This window comes from Pygoscelis adeliae, unplaced genomic scaffold (genome assembly GCF_000699105.1).
Source record: "Pygoscelis adeliae isolate BGI_AS28 unplaced genomic scaffold, ASM69910v1 Scaffold98, whole genome shotgun sequence".
NCBI classification, from domain to species: domain Eukaryota; kingdom Metazoa; phylum Chordata; class Aves; order Sphenisciformes; family Spheniscidae; genus Pygoscelis; species Pygoscelis adeliae.
In genome coordinates, this window is record NW_008825547.1 from 4,623,484 (window position 1) to 4,642,960 (window position 19,477).

General features: G+C 41.1%; 1 protein-coding gene across 4 annotated transcripts; it reads left to right on the forward strand.

The window, feature by feature from the left end:
• Positions 1-358: 358 nt before the first annotated feature.
• Positions 359-10,429, forward strand: CHCHD7 (coiled-coil-helix-coiled-coil-helix domain containing 7). Of its 4 annotated transcripts, none has more exons than XM_009332076.1 (4): positions 359-566; positions 2,404-2,481; positions 3,042-3,140; positions 3,994-10,429. In XM_009332076.1, the coding sequence occupies exons 2-4, from the start codon at positions 2,428-2,430 to the stop codon at positions 4,093-4,095; spliced, it is 255 nt and encodes an 84-aa protein (XP_009330351.1). In that variant the 5' UTR covers positions 359-566; positions 2,404-2,427; the 3' UTR covers positions 4,096-10,429. The 4 variants fall into 4 exon arrangements, 3 of the variants coding, with proteins under 3 accessions (XP_009330351.1, XP_009330348.1, XP_009330349.1); XM_009332073.1 differs by lacking the exon at positions 359-566 and adding an exon at positions 1,738-2,183; XM_009332074.1 differs by lacking the exon at positions 359-566 and adding an exon at positions 1,740-2,133.
• The last annotated feature ends 9,048 nt before the right edge of the window (positions 10,430-19,477 follow it).

Consider the following 19,477-nt stretch of genomic DNA (forward strand, 5'->3'; position numbering starts at 1 on the left):
CCGGGCGTCCGGACCCGCCGGCAGCCTCCTCCCGCCCCCCGCTTGTCCTGCAGTAATAGCGATAAAGACGGTAGGATTTTTATACGGCCTTCGCCCCAGGGTTTAAGGTTTAATAAGCTGGTCTGTATTGCGGCATAATTAGCAACTTCGTATGTATATATGCATTTAAAACAGCCAAACGCTTTTCAATGGGAGGGAGCCCATAGAAAGGTATCCTGATGGTTTATGAACTGAAAAAGCCCTAGGGTTAAAGAGTGCTAGCAACAACTGTATTTCTCTGTGGTACAGTTTACAACTGTTAATGTGTTAAAGCATAATTAAGAACCGTGGAATAGAAAAGCCTTTGGTTGTGGTTGGGCTCAGACCTGTAATCTGAAAGCAGGAAGGGAAGCCTGTGCGTGTGTGAAAACTGGGGGGGAAGATCTCGTCCTGCTCGACTGCTCATTCAATCGCACAGCAGCGTTTTGGTGTGACCTGCCTGCCCTTCTAGCTGATAATGCTTCAAATCCTGAAGTACTTCGGAGAGGGGGAGAGAGGAACGGGCGAGGACCTATCAGACCTTTTTGGTAGTACTAAATATGTTTCAGCATTTGCCTACTCTGAACTAAGCAGCTTCATGAGAACCTGAACTGCCTGTTCATTAAGTAGGTATTTAATGTATTGTGTGCATTGTTCCTTAAACTGGGCACGGTTGTGTGATTATGTGGTAGTGTAATCAAACTGAAAATGCTAATTGCAGTTTGTATAATGAACACTGCTGATGACACATCCTACAGCTCACGAATACTCTTTCAGAGAGTAAGGCTGAAGTTAGTCTAATACTGCACACCTTGAGGCATGTCTGCTTAAGTGGTACTTACACCTTTAATATCAATGAAACAGAGTTGTAACACAGACAGAAACAAACCCCTAAAAACGTTGTGTCTGTAGTACTGACTTAGATGAGGCATTGTGATATGCTGCTTTTTTCTTCTGCTTCTTTCCCCCCTCCTTCCTTGAAGTCTGGATGATGCTATTCTACATGCTTGTGTTTCCATTTGAGTTGGAAGTGCCTGATCAGAAATCCTCTTGCACCCACAAAAAGGAAACGTTTGCCTAGTCTGTAAAGTTAACTTAAACACTGGATAGTTCTCAAAGGAAAGTGGAAGGGTTTCCTGATACTGTTCTTTAAAAGGCCCATTTGCAGAAAACGATCATGTGGGATGCAAAAAATACTCCAAGCAGCAGGAGAGTATACTTGCACAGGATTGTAAAATGTAAGGCTTATTCACCTGGAATAGCTTACTCTTACCCAAAGAAGAACCTTCATCTAAAACATTGTTTTCTGTCTGTGAGCTACTAAGAGCAGTATTTGATTGTTGTTTGCTGATATCGAGCAAAACTGGCTTTTTACTGCAGACTTGCAGTTATCAGTCTCCAAGATGAACAGAAACAGGTTTAAGTTTAGAATTAGCAGCAATGTCTTTAGGGGGGAAAAAACCAAAACAACAAGATCAAGCAAGGATGTTCTTTCACAGTTTCCTTAATCAGCTGTACTTTAATTTGCTGCGAAGAGCGCTCTCTTCCTTGGTCCTGTGTTTCTGTTTGCATTGGCTCAAACACTCATCTGGTCAACATTATTTTTGGTTAGATTTAGTATTTATTTGGAACAAATACCTGCATGGCCATATGTGTGCCAGAGGCAATGTATGGGAAGTAGTAAAAGGAACGAGGGTCTGCTGTTCATCTTGATGTCATCATCTTGGATCAGTATAGGTTCTTGGCACTGAACTCTGTGTGTCTCAAGCTTACAGTTCCTAGAGTTGGTGTCAAACTACCGAACTGGTAAAAAATGTGATTCAAGCTGTCGTACACGGTGTAAATGGATCTGGTCCCTCCTTGTAGTGAAACCATTTCTTTTTCTGTTAAGTATCTGATGCAGCAACACAGGAGATGGTTGGGCACTTGTTACACCTGGGAAAGCTCAGTGAAGATACAGATGTGATCCAGCTAAGGAGTAGGCACAAATCTGGAAAAGTTTACATTGCTCCCCCACACTATTAATTGAAGTGTCTACAGTGTGCTGGCTGTGAACAGCTTCTATGGAGCTGTTTCTCCTGGACGCGGTCACTTCCTGAACAATACGACAGCCTGGTATGAGAGTCACTGCAGTGGTTCCATTCTCTACAGGAGTTTATCAGGGAGTAAGCAGTCTTGGTGACAGGCTAAACTTGCCTGAGTTGTCTTGCTGCTAGTGCTTTTGAAATAACATTTTGCAAAAGAAATTTTATGGTGGTGGTTTTTTTTTTAAGACAACCAGACTGTGTGTGTTATTGGAAAGCCTTTATTACATGCTGCAGTTCAGACTTAATCCTGAGTTGCTATTAAAAGTAGATACTTAACCTGTTCCTTTTCTGTTTCTAGCCAAGGTACGAGCGTCTGTCTAGAATGTCCAGGCATGCACAGCAGCTCAGAGACCATGATATAAATCCATGTGTAGCGGTAAGATGATCAAATTGGGATTTCTGTTTGTATGTTTCAATGTTAAATAATGCAATTTCTAGAGGATTTTTTTATGGATAGCACTCTTGCATTGGCATTTTGCATAAAAACTTTCTTAAAGAGTCTGAAGATGGGAAAAGCTGAAAATCATCTGTTATAGTAGGTGTGAAATAACAACCAGTAATTCTGCGTAAATAGGAGTAATACAACTGATAGCAATCTCTTCAATTTTGTGTCCTTAAAACCAGAGCCTGAAATCCTGGTTAGACAAGCTTGGTTGATTTTTAAAAGTCCTGTGGGTTATACCAAGCATCTTTGTAAACAACTATTCTGTGGACTCTATCCTTACTGTTTAAAGAGTCTGTTATCTCTAAATGAAGTCATTGTTTGGAATTACTGATTATCCTTTGTGATAGATGTTCCTCTGCTCTCTTTGATAGTATTCTTTCATCTGAGAAGCTGCCTCCTATCTTCATAGATATTCTGGGACTCGTTAGAATTTTTAGACACTGAGTACAGTAACTTCCCTCAGCTCTGAAGTATGTTTTCCCCTATTAAAGGAAACGGATGCCTCTAGAAAATGTATGGATGACAACAACTATAACAAGGATATGTGTACTGCTTATTTTTTGAAGTACAAAAGCTGCAGGAAATTCTGGGTAAGCGCAGTAGATTTTTCTAAACTTTACTCCATGCTTTGCTTTAAGTACATCACTTCTGACACACTGCTTTCTGAACTCTTCAGGCTTAGCTAGTGCTGACTGCTGCTGTTTTTATGGTGACTTACAGGCCTAGGTAGTCTCGGTATGTGTTACTGGAAGACTTAAGCAGGTGCACATCAAAGTACTTGACTTGGTTCTTCGAAGTTAACCCTCTTAGGTTGCGAGTCAGTGTTCTTGCGGTACCTGATATGTTTCCCTCTGAATTTGAGTCAGAGATTTCTAGTAATAAGTTCTGTTTTAAATGAATATAATGAAAAAATTGTGAGGTAAGAGAAGTTCATCTGGTTTTCCATTGATTTGGGTTATACTTACTTTAACCTAAGATAAAGCTTAGGAAGAGTTCATTCTTATTTGGTGGTGTTCTTATTTCCTTCTCTGTTGCAGTAGAAAAGTATCACGAGGAACTATGTGCAGATAAGCATTGATTAGGCAGGAAGGTGGGATCATGCTGCACTTGAAGAGGCCACCTTGAATGTAGTAAAGAGTCTTTTAGTTTAGCCTTTAAATAATTGTGCAAACTGCCAAAAAACTGTTTACAGACAACTGCACATTAGTCTTATATTGCGTAATGGGAATACTGTAATTTCACTGTCTTCTGAAGCAGCAAGGTAAACTATCAGATATCTTCAATTAAATACTAGTACATTTAGTTATCAGCTAATCAGACTTAGAGTATCTGGCTCTTGATATATAAAGAGTACTTCTGTTAAAGAATGTTATTCATTCGGAGCTCAGAGGCAGAGACTTCTGAGAAATCTGTGTTCTCACTGTCACTTTCTTCTATTTTCAGCATGACATTATGATGCAAAGGAGGAGAAATGGTGTGAAACCAGAGATGCCCTCAGCAGAAGAGAGAAAGAAACTGTTGGAATCAATGGGGAAGCCCTACTGACTAGAAACTTGCATTGAGTGACTGTTTTCACTGTATGTTTGAAGACTTAGCAGCAGCAAGTTGCCCTTTTATGAACTGGACTTTACAGTTGCCATATCTTGGATTAAAATAAGCTCTTTAAATTTTGAAATGTGTGAGCTTTCTAGGATAGAACTTCTTGGTTTTATTCATGTTCCCTGTCATGGGAACTTGGCGTCTCACTGGAAGACGTGGGTATCAACACAGCTTATGTCTAGACACTTTGGAAGTAGAAACTAACTTGCTGTGAAATGCTAAATACAAAAATTAATGGGACTCACAGTCTGTTTGAAAAGAGGGGGCTGGTGAGTGTTGCAGTATAGTTCTAAGGATGGAGCAGGTTGAAAGATTTGTATGTGCAACGTCTCTTGTATCCAGCTATCCTGCCTAATATTCTGGATTTATCATGTGTGATCCTATCACTGTTTCCACATGATTTGTATTCTGTGTCCCTGGTTTAAATAAGACTGTTCATGAACTAAAATCCCAAATCCAACAAGTTTGTCATTGTCTGCCACTGCACTCATCAGTGACGTCAGAAGCTTGCAATAAATCAGATCCACAAGCTTTGCTTGTTACAAGGTTAGAGAGGTTGAAGATAGAATTGAACTCCTCAGGTCTGAACTGAATAGTACCTTCTGTGGATAGTAAATAGATACTTTGCTGGCGGGGAGGCAGGGGGACTTGCAGACATGTAAACACATACTCTGAGTGACATGGCAGGTTTAACTATAGTACATCTATCTAAGACTCTCTGGACAGCTGAAGCCCTGGGTTTGGAAATGCTTACTCATACAAGACTACAAAGCTCAGTTTAAACAGGTACTCTGATCTTAAGTAAGATTGATTCCTTAACTAAACTGAACAACTAGTAAGTGTAAACGGGTTGCTGTCTAGCGGAAACACTCTTTTCTTACCTTTGGTACCTTCAGGTGTCCTGGCTTAAAAGCTTGCATCCTGTGGTAAAATAGAAAAACCACTGTCATGAGCTCAAGTTCCATGTGAAATCCTTTAGGACTTACTGTGATCAAGTTGGCAGAACTCTGGCTGACCTCATGGAGGATGGTGTAAAAGTGTCTCTATTTAGACTGTTTTGGAAAGACTTCATGGCTTCCTGTTTCTCCTTCTGTCTGGCTTGTCTTGTTTCTTTCCACTGGAGGCCTATTTCTACGCTTAGTGGGATTTTTATGCTGTTTCCACCTTTCCCCTTGTTATTTGACCTGATTAGTAACTAATGGAGATCTGCTTTTCGACCTCCTCTTCTTTCTGTCTGTTCTCCTTATACATCTGAGTTTTGAAATAGATTGATCGTACCCTTTCTGTTACTGGAATGAGTGTGTAACTCTATGCCTTTTGAGTATGCAGTTCTCTGAGCATAGCTATGCAGCCTCCAAGCCATGTCACAAGTTGTCTAGTCAGTTCCTGGCAAGGGAAATAGACTTTCTTGAGTCAAGATCATCAGATTCTTTATGTTAAATTACTTTCTCTGCACTTAAAATTCAAACTTTGCTGACACTTTTTTTTGTGGAACAGAGAAGAAACTTTCATTATAGATTCAAAGGCTCTTTCTTGCCCACCGCCTCCTTGCCACCTTCTTCCAATACCCTCCTACATACCAGTCTTTCCTGGTTTTTTTTCGCATTTGGCACCAATTCTTTTTTACAGATTTGAGCATTTTGGTCTGTTCTCATTCCAATGTTTTTTTTTTCCTAGTGACTTTGTTCTGGCTCTGATCTAATGGAGTCTGCAATGACTTTCTAACACAGCTCCTCTCGAAGGTCTTGTGTTCTCTGTTCTCCCTGTCTTAGTGAGAGGAGAGCTCCTTGCTTTCATTAGTCAAGCTTAGCCATAATACTTCCTCATTGGCCGTGCCTCTGTTTGATCTTCTTGTTCATCTGCAGTTTTTGGGGAGCTGATTGTCCCCTTTTCCTTAGGGCTATGTCTTTCTGGACTCTTCTGGTTTTGCTGCCTTGCTTGTCTAAGGGCACCTTCTCTCCCAGTTGGCACAGGCTTGTCATTTGGCACCTCTACTGTATCTTTGGGTGTGTTCATTGCTCCTATGGCTTTGGCTACTGTTCTAGTGCTTGCTGTTTTCCTGTTGCTGTGCTCTGATGTTCTGGGCTTACGTTAAAATCTGCTGTATGTTTTAGTTCTGTGGAAGAAAAACAGCATCTCCTCTTGATGTGTGATTATGCTGATTCTTCCTTGCATAAGCTCAAGTTCCTTAAAGTCATCTCACTGATCCTAGGTTTTCCTTTCAAGTTTTCTTCGAGTGTAGAAGTGCCCTTTCTCCTAGGTTATTGTTGCATTTACAATTTTTCCCTGCCAATATTTACTTGGAAAGTTTCTACTGGTTTTGTTTTCTTTTAAAGGATGATTGACTTATCTTTAGACTTAATAGATACCTTACACTGCTTTGTAAAGTGTTTGTAAAGAACTAGTACCGGACTTCAGAAAGTCAGAAAAGGAGATGCATTCCCCTGCTTTCAAGTATCAAACAATGCAAGAATGTGGGATCACAGGACAGGCTAAGGCATATGTAATGCAAGAACAGTATTCTAATATTAGACTTCCTGATCGTCAGTGGACACATACGGTAAGCTCCCTGCGGGTGTTATGGCAAAACTGAGTTTAGTGAAGAACTGAGGGCAGTTTAAGCAGTGACCTTGTGGATTTAATTCAGGTGATCAGTCATCCATTGCAGGGAATGCTATTTATTAATTTATTTCCATTGCATATGCCTTGTAGTTACTGTTAAAGAGCACAACTTTATGAAGAATCTTGGAAAGCAAGAAGCTTCTTCCTCATGTCATAATGCCTCTCAAGAGTAATCCATTAGTTAAGTCTGAGTTTTCATCGTTTTTTCCCCCTCACTGGAGGTTGCTGTTCTTGCTTTCACTACTGAAGCTCGAGTGGTTAGTTATAATAGCTAAAACATGGGCTCTTACGTATGAAATGGTAGAGTTTTTTCCATTAATTTTTGTAGTGTGATTAACTGTGTCTGGTTGTGAGCCAAAGATAATGGTCTTTTCCTCATACCTGAGAGCTTATATTCTACATTTCACGGAAACATGGAGGTAAGCTCTAGCCTGCCAGTCTTACTGGGCAGAAATAAACTGGGTTGAATTCTTAGTTTTGCTAAAGCACGCTCTTGTGTGCTAACCCAGAAAACATAACACAATGGACCAATATAATTAATTCAGAAGCAGGGAAAAGACCTGTGGGTTTGGTTTTGTTTAATAGGTGTAATTCTTCACTTCGCTTGTGGTACAAGGACCAAATCTGGATAGTGGCATTAATCTTTCATTATTTTTTTTGACAGCTGGATGGTGCTGTTGCACAACAGATGGTATGAAAACAGTCTCACTCCACCCACTACTGGCTCTTTTGAGCTTTTTTAGCCTCTTCCCACAGAGATAGCAGAATTCATGCAGGAGAAAGGGAAGATTGGTGCTGTCTCTACACTGTAAACAGAAGAGGAGGACAAGAGTCTAAATCACTGCTGGAAAATAGGAGGTTTCTGTGCAGCCTGAGAAGCTTTGGAATATGGTCCTTGAAAGAGTATTTTCCACTGTAGTCATTTCATTGGAGCTGAGCACTGAGCAGCAGCTGCGGGCTCTCTGCCAGGCCCAGGAGAATGTCCAGACTCCCACCTGTACATCCTACCATCTTACCTTTCCCATTACCCTACAGCGCAAGGCCTTGGTATGTTTGGCTCTGGAAGCTTTGTGCTGCCACAGTTGGGATGAATCTGTGCTCTTGAAGGTGTTGGAAGAAAGTCATCTAGCTCTAGAGTCCTGAAAACTTCTTTGGGTTTAATAGCTGAAGCTTTGAAAGGCAGGGAGTTGCATGTGCTGCAGCTCTTGAGTCTTTTTCGTGGTCTTCTCCTAATAAAACTTTTGCACTCGTGTGACCAAGGGCGTGCATATAGGGGAGGTTTCCCTAAAACTTCTGCAGAACAGATAGGATGAATTCAGAGTACACAATGTGACTCTGTTCTAATGCCTTTGGAGGCAGCCCTTAACTCATGTTAAAAGTATCTGTCTTTAAAGTCAGTCTTCCAAAATAGCTATGAAAAAAGTAATCGTGTGAAAAAAGTTTGGAAAAATAGTATGCTATTGCAGGCTTTTATTCTCTTGCAAGAATTTGAGGCAACTGGAGGAAAGAGTTCTGCAAGTATTAAAAAGTAAAACAAGCATACTACTTCAGAATTTTTTAATTTTTTGTTGCAGCCTATTTGGCAGAAAAAAATGTAAGAGGGAAGTACTGCATTCGTACTGACTGAATGCAGTGAGTCATTAAAATAAAACCTTAGTATGTTTTTTATATGTATGATAATCATCTATGCAGTAACTAAGACTCATCAGAGTTTGAATGAGTAATTCCTCTCCATCCTTCAGGTTTCTATCTTGATGCCTCCTATCTCAAAGTCCTTTTCTGAGTATTTTCACTTCTAAGGCCTTCAATGTAACAGTCCTCAAATCGCACATGATTATTTCCCTTTTGAGAACTGAGCTGCTGACTGAATGCAGCTAACCTGAAATTCCTCGTAACTTGCCTGTCTCTCCCTTCAGCGTCCCTTTCAATAAGCTCAACCTCTTGTCTTCCTCACACTGATGCTCTATTCTGCCCTGTGGACACCGTTCTCCTATTAGGTTATTTTTTGTTTTTTTTTTTTCTCAGGTACAATACTGCTTCATATCCTGATTACTATATTACCTTCTTGCTTTTACCAATTATGCTGCCTCCCACCCTGTCTTAAAACTTTGTGATCACCATCCGTGCCTGAGGTTCAAAGTTCATCTTGGAGGTTTCATTCTACAGCTTTATCCTCCCTAATTGCCTTTTGCCTAGTCATCTCTTTCACAAGCTAATTTCCATTAGCTCTGGCTGGAACATCTTCCCTGCTCATATACTCATTATACAACTGATTTTTTTTTTCCCTGAGCACCTGATTTCTACAACACTATCTTCCCCTTCAACCCAAAAATGCACTTCTGTAGCAAATTCCCTGTGATTAAAAAAAGGCTACTCTAGCAGCAAACTCTTAAGACTACATGTGTATCTATATAAAATGCGAATTAAGTAGCTAGTGAAATCATCTCCCTTATTTTTTTTTTTAAAGTTCTGGTAGTCCTTTCTCAAAAAAGCTTTCCAGTCTCACTTGTTGTATGCTGGTGCATCGTGTTTAATTCAGGCTGTCAGCCCCTTGAGCAGCAACCTGCCATTTTGTAGTAGTCTGTAGAATGCTGTACATGGCTGTGGCACTGGAGAAACAGCAAAAATAATACCGAAGGTGGTTAGGCTGAGCGCTACGACAGATTTTCATGTCTTTCTGATACTGAAGTAATGTGGCAGATGGCCTAATTATTATTAGCAGTTCCTTCCCTAGAAAATCAATCCTGAGGAGAGACATGATGGCCGTTTAATACGAAACACTTTCTCCCGATGCTGTCTGTGGGAGTAATTCCTTAACTTATTGTATAATGTCTAAAAAAATCAGAAAAGTTGGGTGTTATGGGTCTTCCACCAATAGGACAGAGGTTTCTTTTGGTGGTTTTTTTTAAAGCTAATAAAATCTTAATTGTCACTGAAGCTAGGCGTACATCTATTTTTTTCTAAGAACACTCAAAATTAATTTTGAGAATTGTTTTCTATATCTAGGCCTTTTCCCTTTTTGCTAAGTTAATTGTGATATTTCCATTAACTTCTAGGTCCTTTGTACCCCAAAGGATTATCCGTATTCACAGCCTCCCTATTTCAAGGGCTGTGTGGTTTTTTTGCAACATTCAATTTGAGCAGATTCTGTCTGGAGCCCCAACCCTAATCTGGTTAAATCTATCTGGAGCTATTCCACAACCTGCTATTGCTGTTTATTTTTTTTTAAAAGCAAGCATTAATTGTTGGCGAATTAGGTTTTGCATTGCACTGTTCTTCCAATCGTTACTCTCAAGTCCCACTACCCTTGGGCTACCTCTTTACTTACTCTACTTTGATAAACAGCTATGCACTGCAAACGCTTCCTGATATTTAAGTGACGTTGGCAGAACACAGGCTTGAAACAAAAATGAAAATTGCTCAATCCCTGCTATTTTCTTTAACATTGTTTTCACTTTCAAACAGTTTCAAAAACATCTTGCCTCCTCTTTCTTCTGGGTCATGTCAATGGATACAAGCTATGAGCCACCTTTTTGAAGCTGCTATGTGACAAACTTTCTGTTAATGCCAAACTCTTTATTTTACCTGGAAAATGTTTTTACCCTTTTATGGTAAACAGTACCACAAATCTTGCCTTCTGTTTTAGCTTTTTCTCTGTACTACATATTTCATTCTCTTCTAGCAAAGAGGTATCTTGTATCTAACCTCCTCAGTGGAACAGAAATACATGCATCTTTGACTACCCATTCTTTGTTTGTCTCTCACCGCTCAGTATTTTAAATTTACACCTTCTCCAGTATACTTTGTGGGTTTTTTCTTGAAGGTTTTTAAATTCAACCTTTGCTTCTGGAAAGGTGCTGTTAAATTCCTGTACTTCAGCACCTTAACTATGCTATGTTTACGTTTTGTTTTGTTAGCGCTTCATGTGATGGTTTCCTGGCACAAAACCTGTCCTTCGTGCCAGGGAATATCAATGTCATCCATTGCCCTGTAAAATAAGAATAATCACCCTCAGCCATTGCAAAACACCATTTCATGTGTGCTATGGATCAGTAGATTTAAAATAGAAAGTAACAAGTCAACAAAACAATTTTAAAAAAAGCAACCCTCTAATTAAAACTTACTGGAAGGGATGAAAAGAAAAGATTTCTTTAACTGCTTTTCAGTAAAAGCAGTTGAATATGAATGCTGGATGATGTTAAAAGTAGCTGCAAACTATACAGTCTGGGAACTGTATGGGTTGGATCAGATTTTTATTGTGTATGTGTACAACAAAATTGAATTTGTCAAAAACTGGTGTTCTGCCTACAGAGAATACTGTACTGTGTTACATCAATGGGTTAAAAACTGCTCTTACATGTCAGAATTGTTCCAAAATGGAAAACAATTGTAAGGTGATTATGAAGATGTATAATGGCAACAAGAAACATTATGCCCAAGATAGAAAAGAGGTACTCGCTGAGTAAACTAAAAGCAATTCACAGCTGTAAGACAAAGTTAGAGTAATAGTAGAAATAGGGGGCATCAGCTGAAGCTTGCCACTTCGATATCATAAGCCTGTGAAGAATCTAAACACTTTTCATTGACGATAAAAGATTGTGTGTTGTCAAAAAAGATTCTGCAATGTTTTCACACAAATAGCCTGCTGGTAATATTTTTTTATTGTGTCACATGTGAATCTCAAAATTTTTCTCGCCTTGAAATGTGGACCCCTGAGCAGTCCTTGGCTCTAGAGTTGCATGCAACTGTTGGAAGTGATCAGTGAATGTGGTTGCATGTGCAAAGTAGGGTGACAGGAGTTTTGTGGTGTTTTCTCCTGATTTTTGTTGAATAGTGGAATTGAGTGAAGTTGCTGCACTGGAATATGTTAGCACTACAGTGCTTCCTTCAATGCATAAGTAACAAAAGGATGGAATGAAGGTAAAGGGACAGATCCTAAAGAAGGGTGTGTGCTATGAACGTGCCATATCCCGCAATATCAGTCTTCAGTACTTGGGCTCTAGGTTTGGTGGTGAATGGATTCAAATGGGTGTTACTGATGGTCTGAGAAATGCTGTATTTTGGTATTCTTCTACTTGACAGGTAAACAAAAGCAGTTCCTTAAATAAGTTAAAGATGGCAGTTTAAGATCCTGGGCTGGTCCTATACCAGTTGGAAGAACCACTCTGACTCTGAAATTTAAATGTAGACCCCTGAGGGCCCATTCACCTGTTGGCTGTCTGTGTGTTCGGACATATAGAGCCTGTGGGCGCCAAACACTTTGATATCAGAAGTCCCTGGCGCTTCACGTTCCGCTTTGCGCTTTGGTGCCGGCAGTGCTGATGGACTAGGTGTCTCTCCTCACCTCGGCGCTGCTGGGATTTACAGAATAAACATTTTACTCCACCAGCCCCGGGGAGCGATTGTGAATTCTGCTAGTGTGTGGGTGAGCAGAAAGAATTTTTTTTTTGTGCAGGGTGTTACTTGACGGTCGTATTTTCAGTGATTCCCTTCAGCAACTGCCATTCCAAGTCCCTCGTTCCTGCCCTCCAGCTGGTGCCTCTTTGTGGTCCCCACTGTCAGCGCTGGTGCAGGACCCTAGCCTGGGGAACGTATCCAGCTGCAAAATAGCAAAGGGAAAATGGGGAGAAAGGGAGGACCAGTGCTTTTTCAGCCCAGCTGGACCCCCGGGCACCTCGCTGCCCAGCTGCAGCCACACTTGTGCCCCTGGGTTGGAAGGGACAACGTAGGGTGTCTGAGTGAGCAACAAAAGACAGGGAGCAAATGCTGAAGCCACAGCTGCTATCACAGGTCAAGCAAGGCTTTCTGTGCTTGAAAAAGGGGCTTCGGTGTTCAAAGCTGTGAGTACACAAGGGCTGTGATTCTCGAGGTGGCAGGCAGATAAAACCTAGACGGAGTCACGATTTCCTAGCACCTCCAGCCGGGCAGTTTAAGTAGTCTTCTTGACAGTGTGCCAGTCTTTCTAGTCCTAGATGCGATCACATTGCAGTTAAGTGCTGCAAGCACACATGTATGAGGAGTAGAAAAGCACTGAAAAGGCTCACTGGTAGGTTTTACCCACCTGTGCGTTAAAAGCAGTTTGCAGGTTTCTGCCCTTTAAATTTTAATGTTCAAAACCCTGAGAATCAATTATGTTAATAAATACTTTAACACCTCAGCTCTTCTAGGGTTGCTGTGGGACAAGAAGAGTTCACAAAATGCTTTGGTTTTCTGCGGTGTAGAAAAACTGCCAGCCAGGAGTTGGCAGAGAGCATCAGTATCTCTCTCGGTCTCTTCCAGTTGGCAGCTGCAGGAGATCGGCCTGCTGGGAAAGCTGCTGTAAAGCTGGATGTTTGCAAACAGCCAGCTGCTCCTTGTGTCAGGGAAATCTCATTCTCGGTTTGACCCAAATGGGCACAGATCTGCCCGATCTTGTACCGGTCTGGAAATGCAGGCTGGTCATTTGTTGCTGATGATTGCTACCAATTGGCCTCTGTAAAGCAGCAAGAAGCTGACGCTGTTTCTAAAATCAAAGCAATTTGCTAATTTAAAATGTTAATGGCTTCATTTATGGTTTTGTTTGCATCCTCTGTCAGGTCTAGAATTGCTATTCACTTGTAGAGGGGGATTTTATGTGCAAGTTTTTCCTCGTGATTTATTTCCAGTTCAGCTTTCGCATTGCTAGATTCTGCACCAACCCAAGAGAAATAACATTTTCTGTTCAGTAAGGGATTAATACTTTTGATGAGATGTTTCTGACACAGGAGGTTCACAGATGTTCTTGCACAAGCCTTTAAAGGACATTCGACATGTGGCATTGCAAGAACATATTCAGCAACTTTTAGGTAAGCAAATTGTCTTAACTTCATAAACTGCTTTTCATCGAACTAGATAGAGCCAAATCCAGTACTTTGCCAAGAGATTTATTTTTATTAGTGCAGTATAACTTACTGCTTACTAAGCTATCTGGTTCACGCAGTGTTTTGGAGGGGAAGGAGCGGAGCCGGTGGCGCTGGGAGGTTTCCCGACGAAAGAGGGCGGCTCCGCCGGGAGCGCAGCAGCAGCACTTACTGCAGAGCTGCTCTTCCTCCGGGTTTTTAAAGAAGGGATCGATACTGTGCTACACAACCCATCCCTGAAACTCGAAAAAAATCGTAATTTGAAATGAAAGCCAAAGAAAGGTGAGCTATTTCGTATGCCCGGTTCGCTGTTCTCCATTTCATCAGCGATAAAAACCCGAGGGGGGCTGGAGTAGGAAATTGTCACAACACCAGAAAGCGTCCTAAGACTCTGCTTCCAGTCTCACAGTGATTTCTGGAGTTTCTAACAAGGGCAACCATTCACTGTGTTAAATTCACATGCATAAACCCTTTTGTGGGTAGTGAATGCTTTGGCATATGCAGAGTTGTTCTTTCAAAAGCCCGTATTCAATACAGATTTCAACATTTCTGGACAGCAAGTCATCTCTCTGTATCCCCAAAGACCGAGAACCACAAAAGTTGGGTGCTTTTTGTAATTAAGTGTGACTTCTCCAAAGAGAGATGATTGCACCATGAGAGAGGAATTTTTTTCGCCAGAAATTGCCTCCCTATATCACTTTCTCTACTGAAAGACGTGTGTGGGATTCGGGATAGGCTGTATCGTCACAGTGGGTCTTGGATGAGACATTACGGATCATGTGCTTTGCATTTTGTCCGACACAGAGCCTGTCAGGCAGCTCACAGCTAACGTTGACTCCCACAGTATTTACCCAAATGACCTTAAAGGGACTTAGTCAAAGAAAAAAAAAAAAGGTTATAGCCTTCCCCTCCCCACCTCAACCCCCTGAAGAGTTGCATAAAGATCAGATTTCTTCAAGAGAGATAGGAAGAAGGCTTTGTTTATATTCCCCTTGCTTACATTACAGCAATTATTTAATACATCCTGCTGTTTCTGGGTAGGTAGTACTCTCCGAGTGTGAAACACAGCTTACTAGACTGCCAGAATGACAATTTCACGCTATTATGAAAGCAGGTCCTTAGCATGGCTTTTCTTAGAGTAAGGCATCCACAAGCCCTTTGTTTCACTGCCCGTGGTCCCACTTTAACCTATCACTTCTACTGTCATTACCCAGCATATGCTGACGACTCTGTTTTGTTAAGTAGGGTTTAATAAGTCTTTCCTGATGTTATGTGAAATGATCAGGCAAACCAGTACTAGATGTCACTACTTCAGCCACTGGAATAAGAGTTTTGTTAGCAAAGTGGATAGAAATTAATTTTATTTTGAAATATTAGCATTTGGTTGTAAGAGTATCTGCTTGCCAAGTTAATTTTATGTTTCTTAATATACATATTCCTTAGACTGTGCCATCATTTCCTGGTTTCTGAAGCTGAACCAATATTGTTTTTCTTCCTAGTCACGTGTTTTTTGTTAAAAAGGAGTTTTGATTTGGTTCTCTTAAAATTAGAAGCACATTTTGATTCAATTTGATTATTTTTAAAGTTTAGCAACTCTAACAACAGAAAAAAACTTCTAAAAACAATTTCTTAAAAAAATCTGGACACTTCAAAATAAATGAAGCAACACCAACTAGTTGTCCTTCAATAACCTCATTGTATTTTAATTTCTTTTCTATTTCTTTTAACAGTATTATCCACTAAGATAACCCAATAAAGACATTTCAGTCATTACGTCTGTAAACTAGTCTTGATTTATTGAGAAACATCCACATTCTCACAATCTGTCCTAAAGATCTGAGCCAGCCACTTAGCATGCATGTGAATGCTCGTTAATTTCCCTGATGGATCTGAGAGAAGCTGTTAGCAGACTGTAAGGACCCAGCCGCAGTGTTGAACCCTTCTGGGTGACTGGTAGGAGTGAGTTTACTTCTGTGGGATGGATGAGAAACACTTAAACTATCAAATACTAGTTACATGTAAGGAAATGCATTGCTTGTGTCAGGGAGTTTGTCATCTTCCAGATGAACCTCAGAATGTCACAAGCTGCTGTAAATGAGGATAGCCTTTTGAAATGTTCCCCCTCTGCTGAACAGAATCAAAGCTGTTTGAGAGAGATGCCAAGTGTGACATCCTGCTTATTAGTGAGTGTGTCATCTGCTCCTAACAACTTACCTGAGCGTGTAGCAAACAGCATTGCTGAAGATGAGCTTCACCTATAGACATTGAAAGAAAGCGTCCATCAGCCTCTGGCCACCCAGCAGAGTTAAAGCGTGTGTTGATTCAGTAAAGAGAGCGGTAGGAAACGGAAGTAATTTTGTCTATTCTGAAGAAGCCAGATCATATAACTGGTACTTTGCTTCCTCAGGTACTACAAAAACCTAATTCTTAAGAGAAAAAAAAAGACAGTAGCTCTGTGCTTCTTACGTCTGCCCTGAATTTTGCCCTGCTATCAAGGACAGCTAAGATTTTATTAACCAAGAGCAGAAAAACAGCTTCCACGTTCCTCACACAGACCACATTCTACCAGCTGTGCTGAAAAAAACGATGCAAGGAATGGCAGCTAGTGGCACCTCTGAAGAGGCCATCTTTAACCCTATTATGAAGACAGGTAGTTTCCCAGGTAAAACCTATACCAATGGTTTCATTGTTCAAACTTCTAGGCCTCATTCCCCTAAAAAACAAACAAACAAATCCACAACAAAACCAGAAAGGAAACCAGCACACACCTAAGTAGGCATTTACATGTCAGTGTTCACTGCAAGAGTATGATCATGTGCATGTTTTCCCTCTGGTGAAGCAATCACATTTTAGCTCTCAAAACTAGAAGCGTTTTTCCCCCCCCTTCTTTGAGACCTGTTTAAACTATTTGTATGTTATTAAGCTAAGTATCATTTGTGAGGATAATTCAAGCAAGAGGAAACAGAATGGAAAAAAAGAATATTTGAGAGCATTTGCAGACTTGTTTTGGTATTTAATAACAGAACTATGTTTTTATCTTAAAAAAATCCTCTAGAAGAAGGGTTTTATTGCCAATGTAAAATCTGGATTTAAAAAAAAAAAATGCAATCCTAAGCCATAGATACTTCACTTCTTCAAATAACTTTTAGAAGTTCATATGCACCTGTAGTATCAAAGATCCCAAGTCAGCAAATGGCAAAGTCTGGAGCCTCGATCACCGATGGTATGTTCCATTAGAGCACACGGATGGGGAACACTGCAGTCTGTGCCCTATTCGTTGTAGACCTGTACCATCCCCACAGGACTCCTGTATTCATAGACCCAGGCCCAAACATTATGAGTTTCAGACGAGGTTTTCAGAATGGAAAGCTGTGATTTTAGGCAGTGTTTCTTCCCTGTGACTGTTGGCCCTCTGGGTATGTCTCAGGCTATACTCATAGTATGGAAATGCCCAGCCACTTGATACATCTCAAATCCTGACCTTTAACTGTTCGTATCACATTCCCGATGTTTTTACACCTTCATTTAAGTTCCTCAAGAACCTGCACCACATGCTACGTTCCCGACTCCTCCTCCTGTCTGGGGAAGTAGGGGCAAAAAGGGAGAGAAGATATGGGAATATCTTGCCTCGACTCATGCTCCCTTACAGAAACTAAGCTGATTTGGGAACCTGGAGCCTAGTTCTAGTTCAGTTTTCTTGTCCTGAGGTAAAGCCAAAGTTTGCCTTTCCTTTGAAAAGACAAGTGTGTCCACTCCATTCACCCTCACTCTTGATGGCAGAAACCCTGTTTTCAACCCAGGCTGCATGGTCAGTGTGGAAGTGCAGTGGATGCTCCTTCTCCGTGGAAACTAGAGATCAAAGTGATTTTCGAGACATATTTTGACTGTAGCCAAGTCTTCTAAAGCACTACACAGCCTGTGAATTTGCTTTTCCTGCACTGTGGGTTAATGAATAATCCCCTGTGTACCTTTATCTTGCAAAGTTTGGTGTTTAGTTGTTGGTTGCAGCAGATGGAAAGCAACTAATTATTACCGATTTTCTTTTTTTTTTTTTGAAGTGGTATCTGAGATCAATAAACAAAATGTTGTGAGTTAAATTGTAGGGCTGAGCTATCTAACAGCTTACCATTGTCAAATGGGGAGACCCTGCTCCCTTTACCGCATCCCCTTGCCTAGGGACAGTCTCATCTTCAACCTTCCGCCAGTTCTCACACTTGCTGGATCCTTCACTGAGCTGATCAAATTTGCTAACCCAGCAGGTTAAAGGGAACAGCTTCTGTGGGGTTAATGACTGGTCTTACGTAATTTCACACTTAAGCAAAGTGATTGTGCAAGCACTGGGACATGTGAGCCACAGGCACCACACAGCATCTGCTCACAGATAACCATTTGTGATTGCTGCTTTTCTGTTCAGTTATGAACATTTAGGCCAAGAGACCTCCCATGTAAGCCTGGGTTACCACCAACCAAAGTGATGAGTCAAGGCTCTGCAACAGCTCATATCCTCTGTGGCTCACCAGAGAGACCTCTAACACCAAAAGACTCCAACTGCATGACAGTGGGTTTGATTCCAATTTTCCCATCTAATTGTTTGACTTCTGAACAACAAAAGTCTGCAAAAAAAGCCTGACAAACCAATCTTATGAGTATTGCTTCCTGTTTTCTGAAGCTGAATCCAGAACAACAGTTTGTGTCATGATGATGAACTGTTAAATAAAATTAAGTCTTTCTCCCTATGGACTTTGTAATAAAAACTGTAAACAATATTTTGCAAATAAAGCTGCAGGCCTATGGGCTGTCATTCCCAGATGGCATGAATTAGTGGAGGAAGGTTTGTTGTGCTTCCTTTCCCCAGCCATCCACCCCTCCCCGGGTTTTGGATGTACTAGCCTTGGACAGGGATGACTCAGCTGCTGGTGAATCACCTGCTGAAGTGCTAAAAGTGATAGCTTGGCTCCATTTTCTCAAGCAACAGTGACCTGTCAAGGCAGACTAACAAGAAAATTGTCTTCTGCTGTTGGGAGAATTTTCCTGCTTGCACACCTAGATTCACTGCAATTAGAGGTGGTTGCACAGATTTTACTGTAATTTCAACAATCCCTGTTGAGATCTTGCTTAATAAAAGCGCCTTTGTGCAGCTGCTCGTTCATGATAGGGCTTTTCACAGGCATTGCTGTAAAGCTTTCTTTAGCAGGAAACCAGTCGGTGAATTTAACTGGAGAAATACTGGTCAGGGATGTTTCACTGTTTTCCAGTTGGCGACATGGAAAGTAATGGAATATTTCCAACCAGAGAGATTGTTCCCCAAAAGAGATGAGATCTAGAAAAGCCTTCTGAAATCTTGCTATTTCAAATTACTGTTTTCTGGATTGGTGATAGTGGAGAAAGACAGGAGAAAAACTAAAAATCACATGGAAAATTTTGCCAGGCTCTACATCCCCACAGGACTGCACATGTCCAACCAGCTGGTAGGGAGAAAAACATGGAGAACCTATTGTCACTATGTGGCGAGTCTAAATGTCCTTTACAGCTGTTTCATAGAATATCTCAAGTTGGAAGGGACCCATAAGGATCATCGAGTCCAACTCCCTGCTCCTTGCAGGACTACCCAAAACTAAACCATGACTAAGAGCGTTGTCCAGACGTTCCTTGAACTCTGATAGGCTTGGTGCTGTGACCACTTCCCTGGGGAGCCTGTTCGATGACCGACCACCCTCTCAGTGAAGAACCTTTTCCTAATGTCCTAAACTTCCCCTGATGCAGCTTCATACCATTTCCTCGTGTCCTATTGCTGGTCACCAGAGAGAGGAGCTCAGCACCTCCCCTCC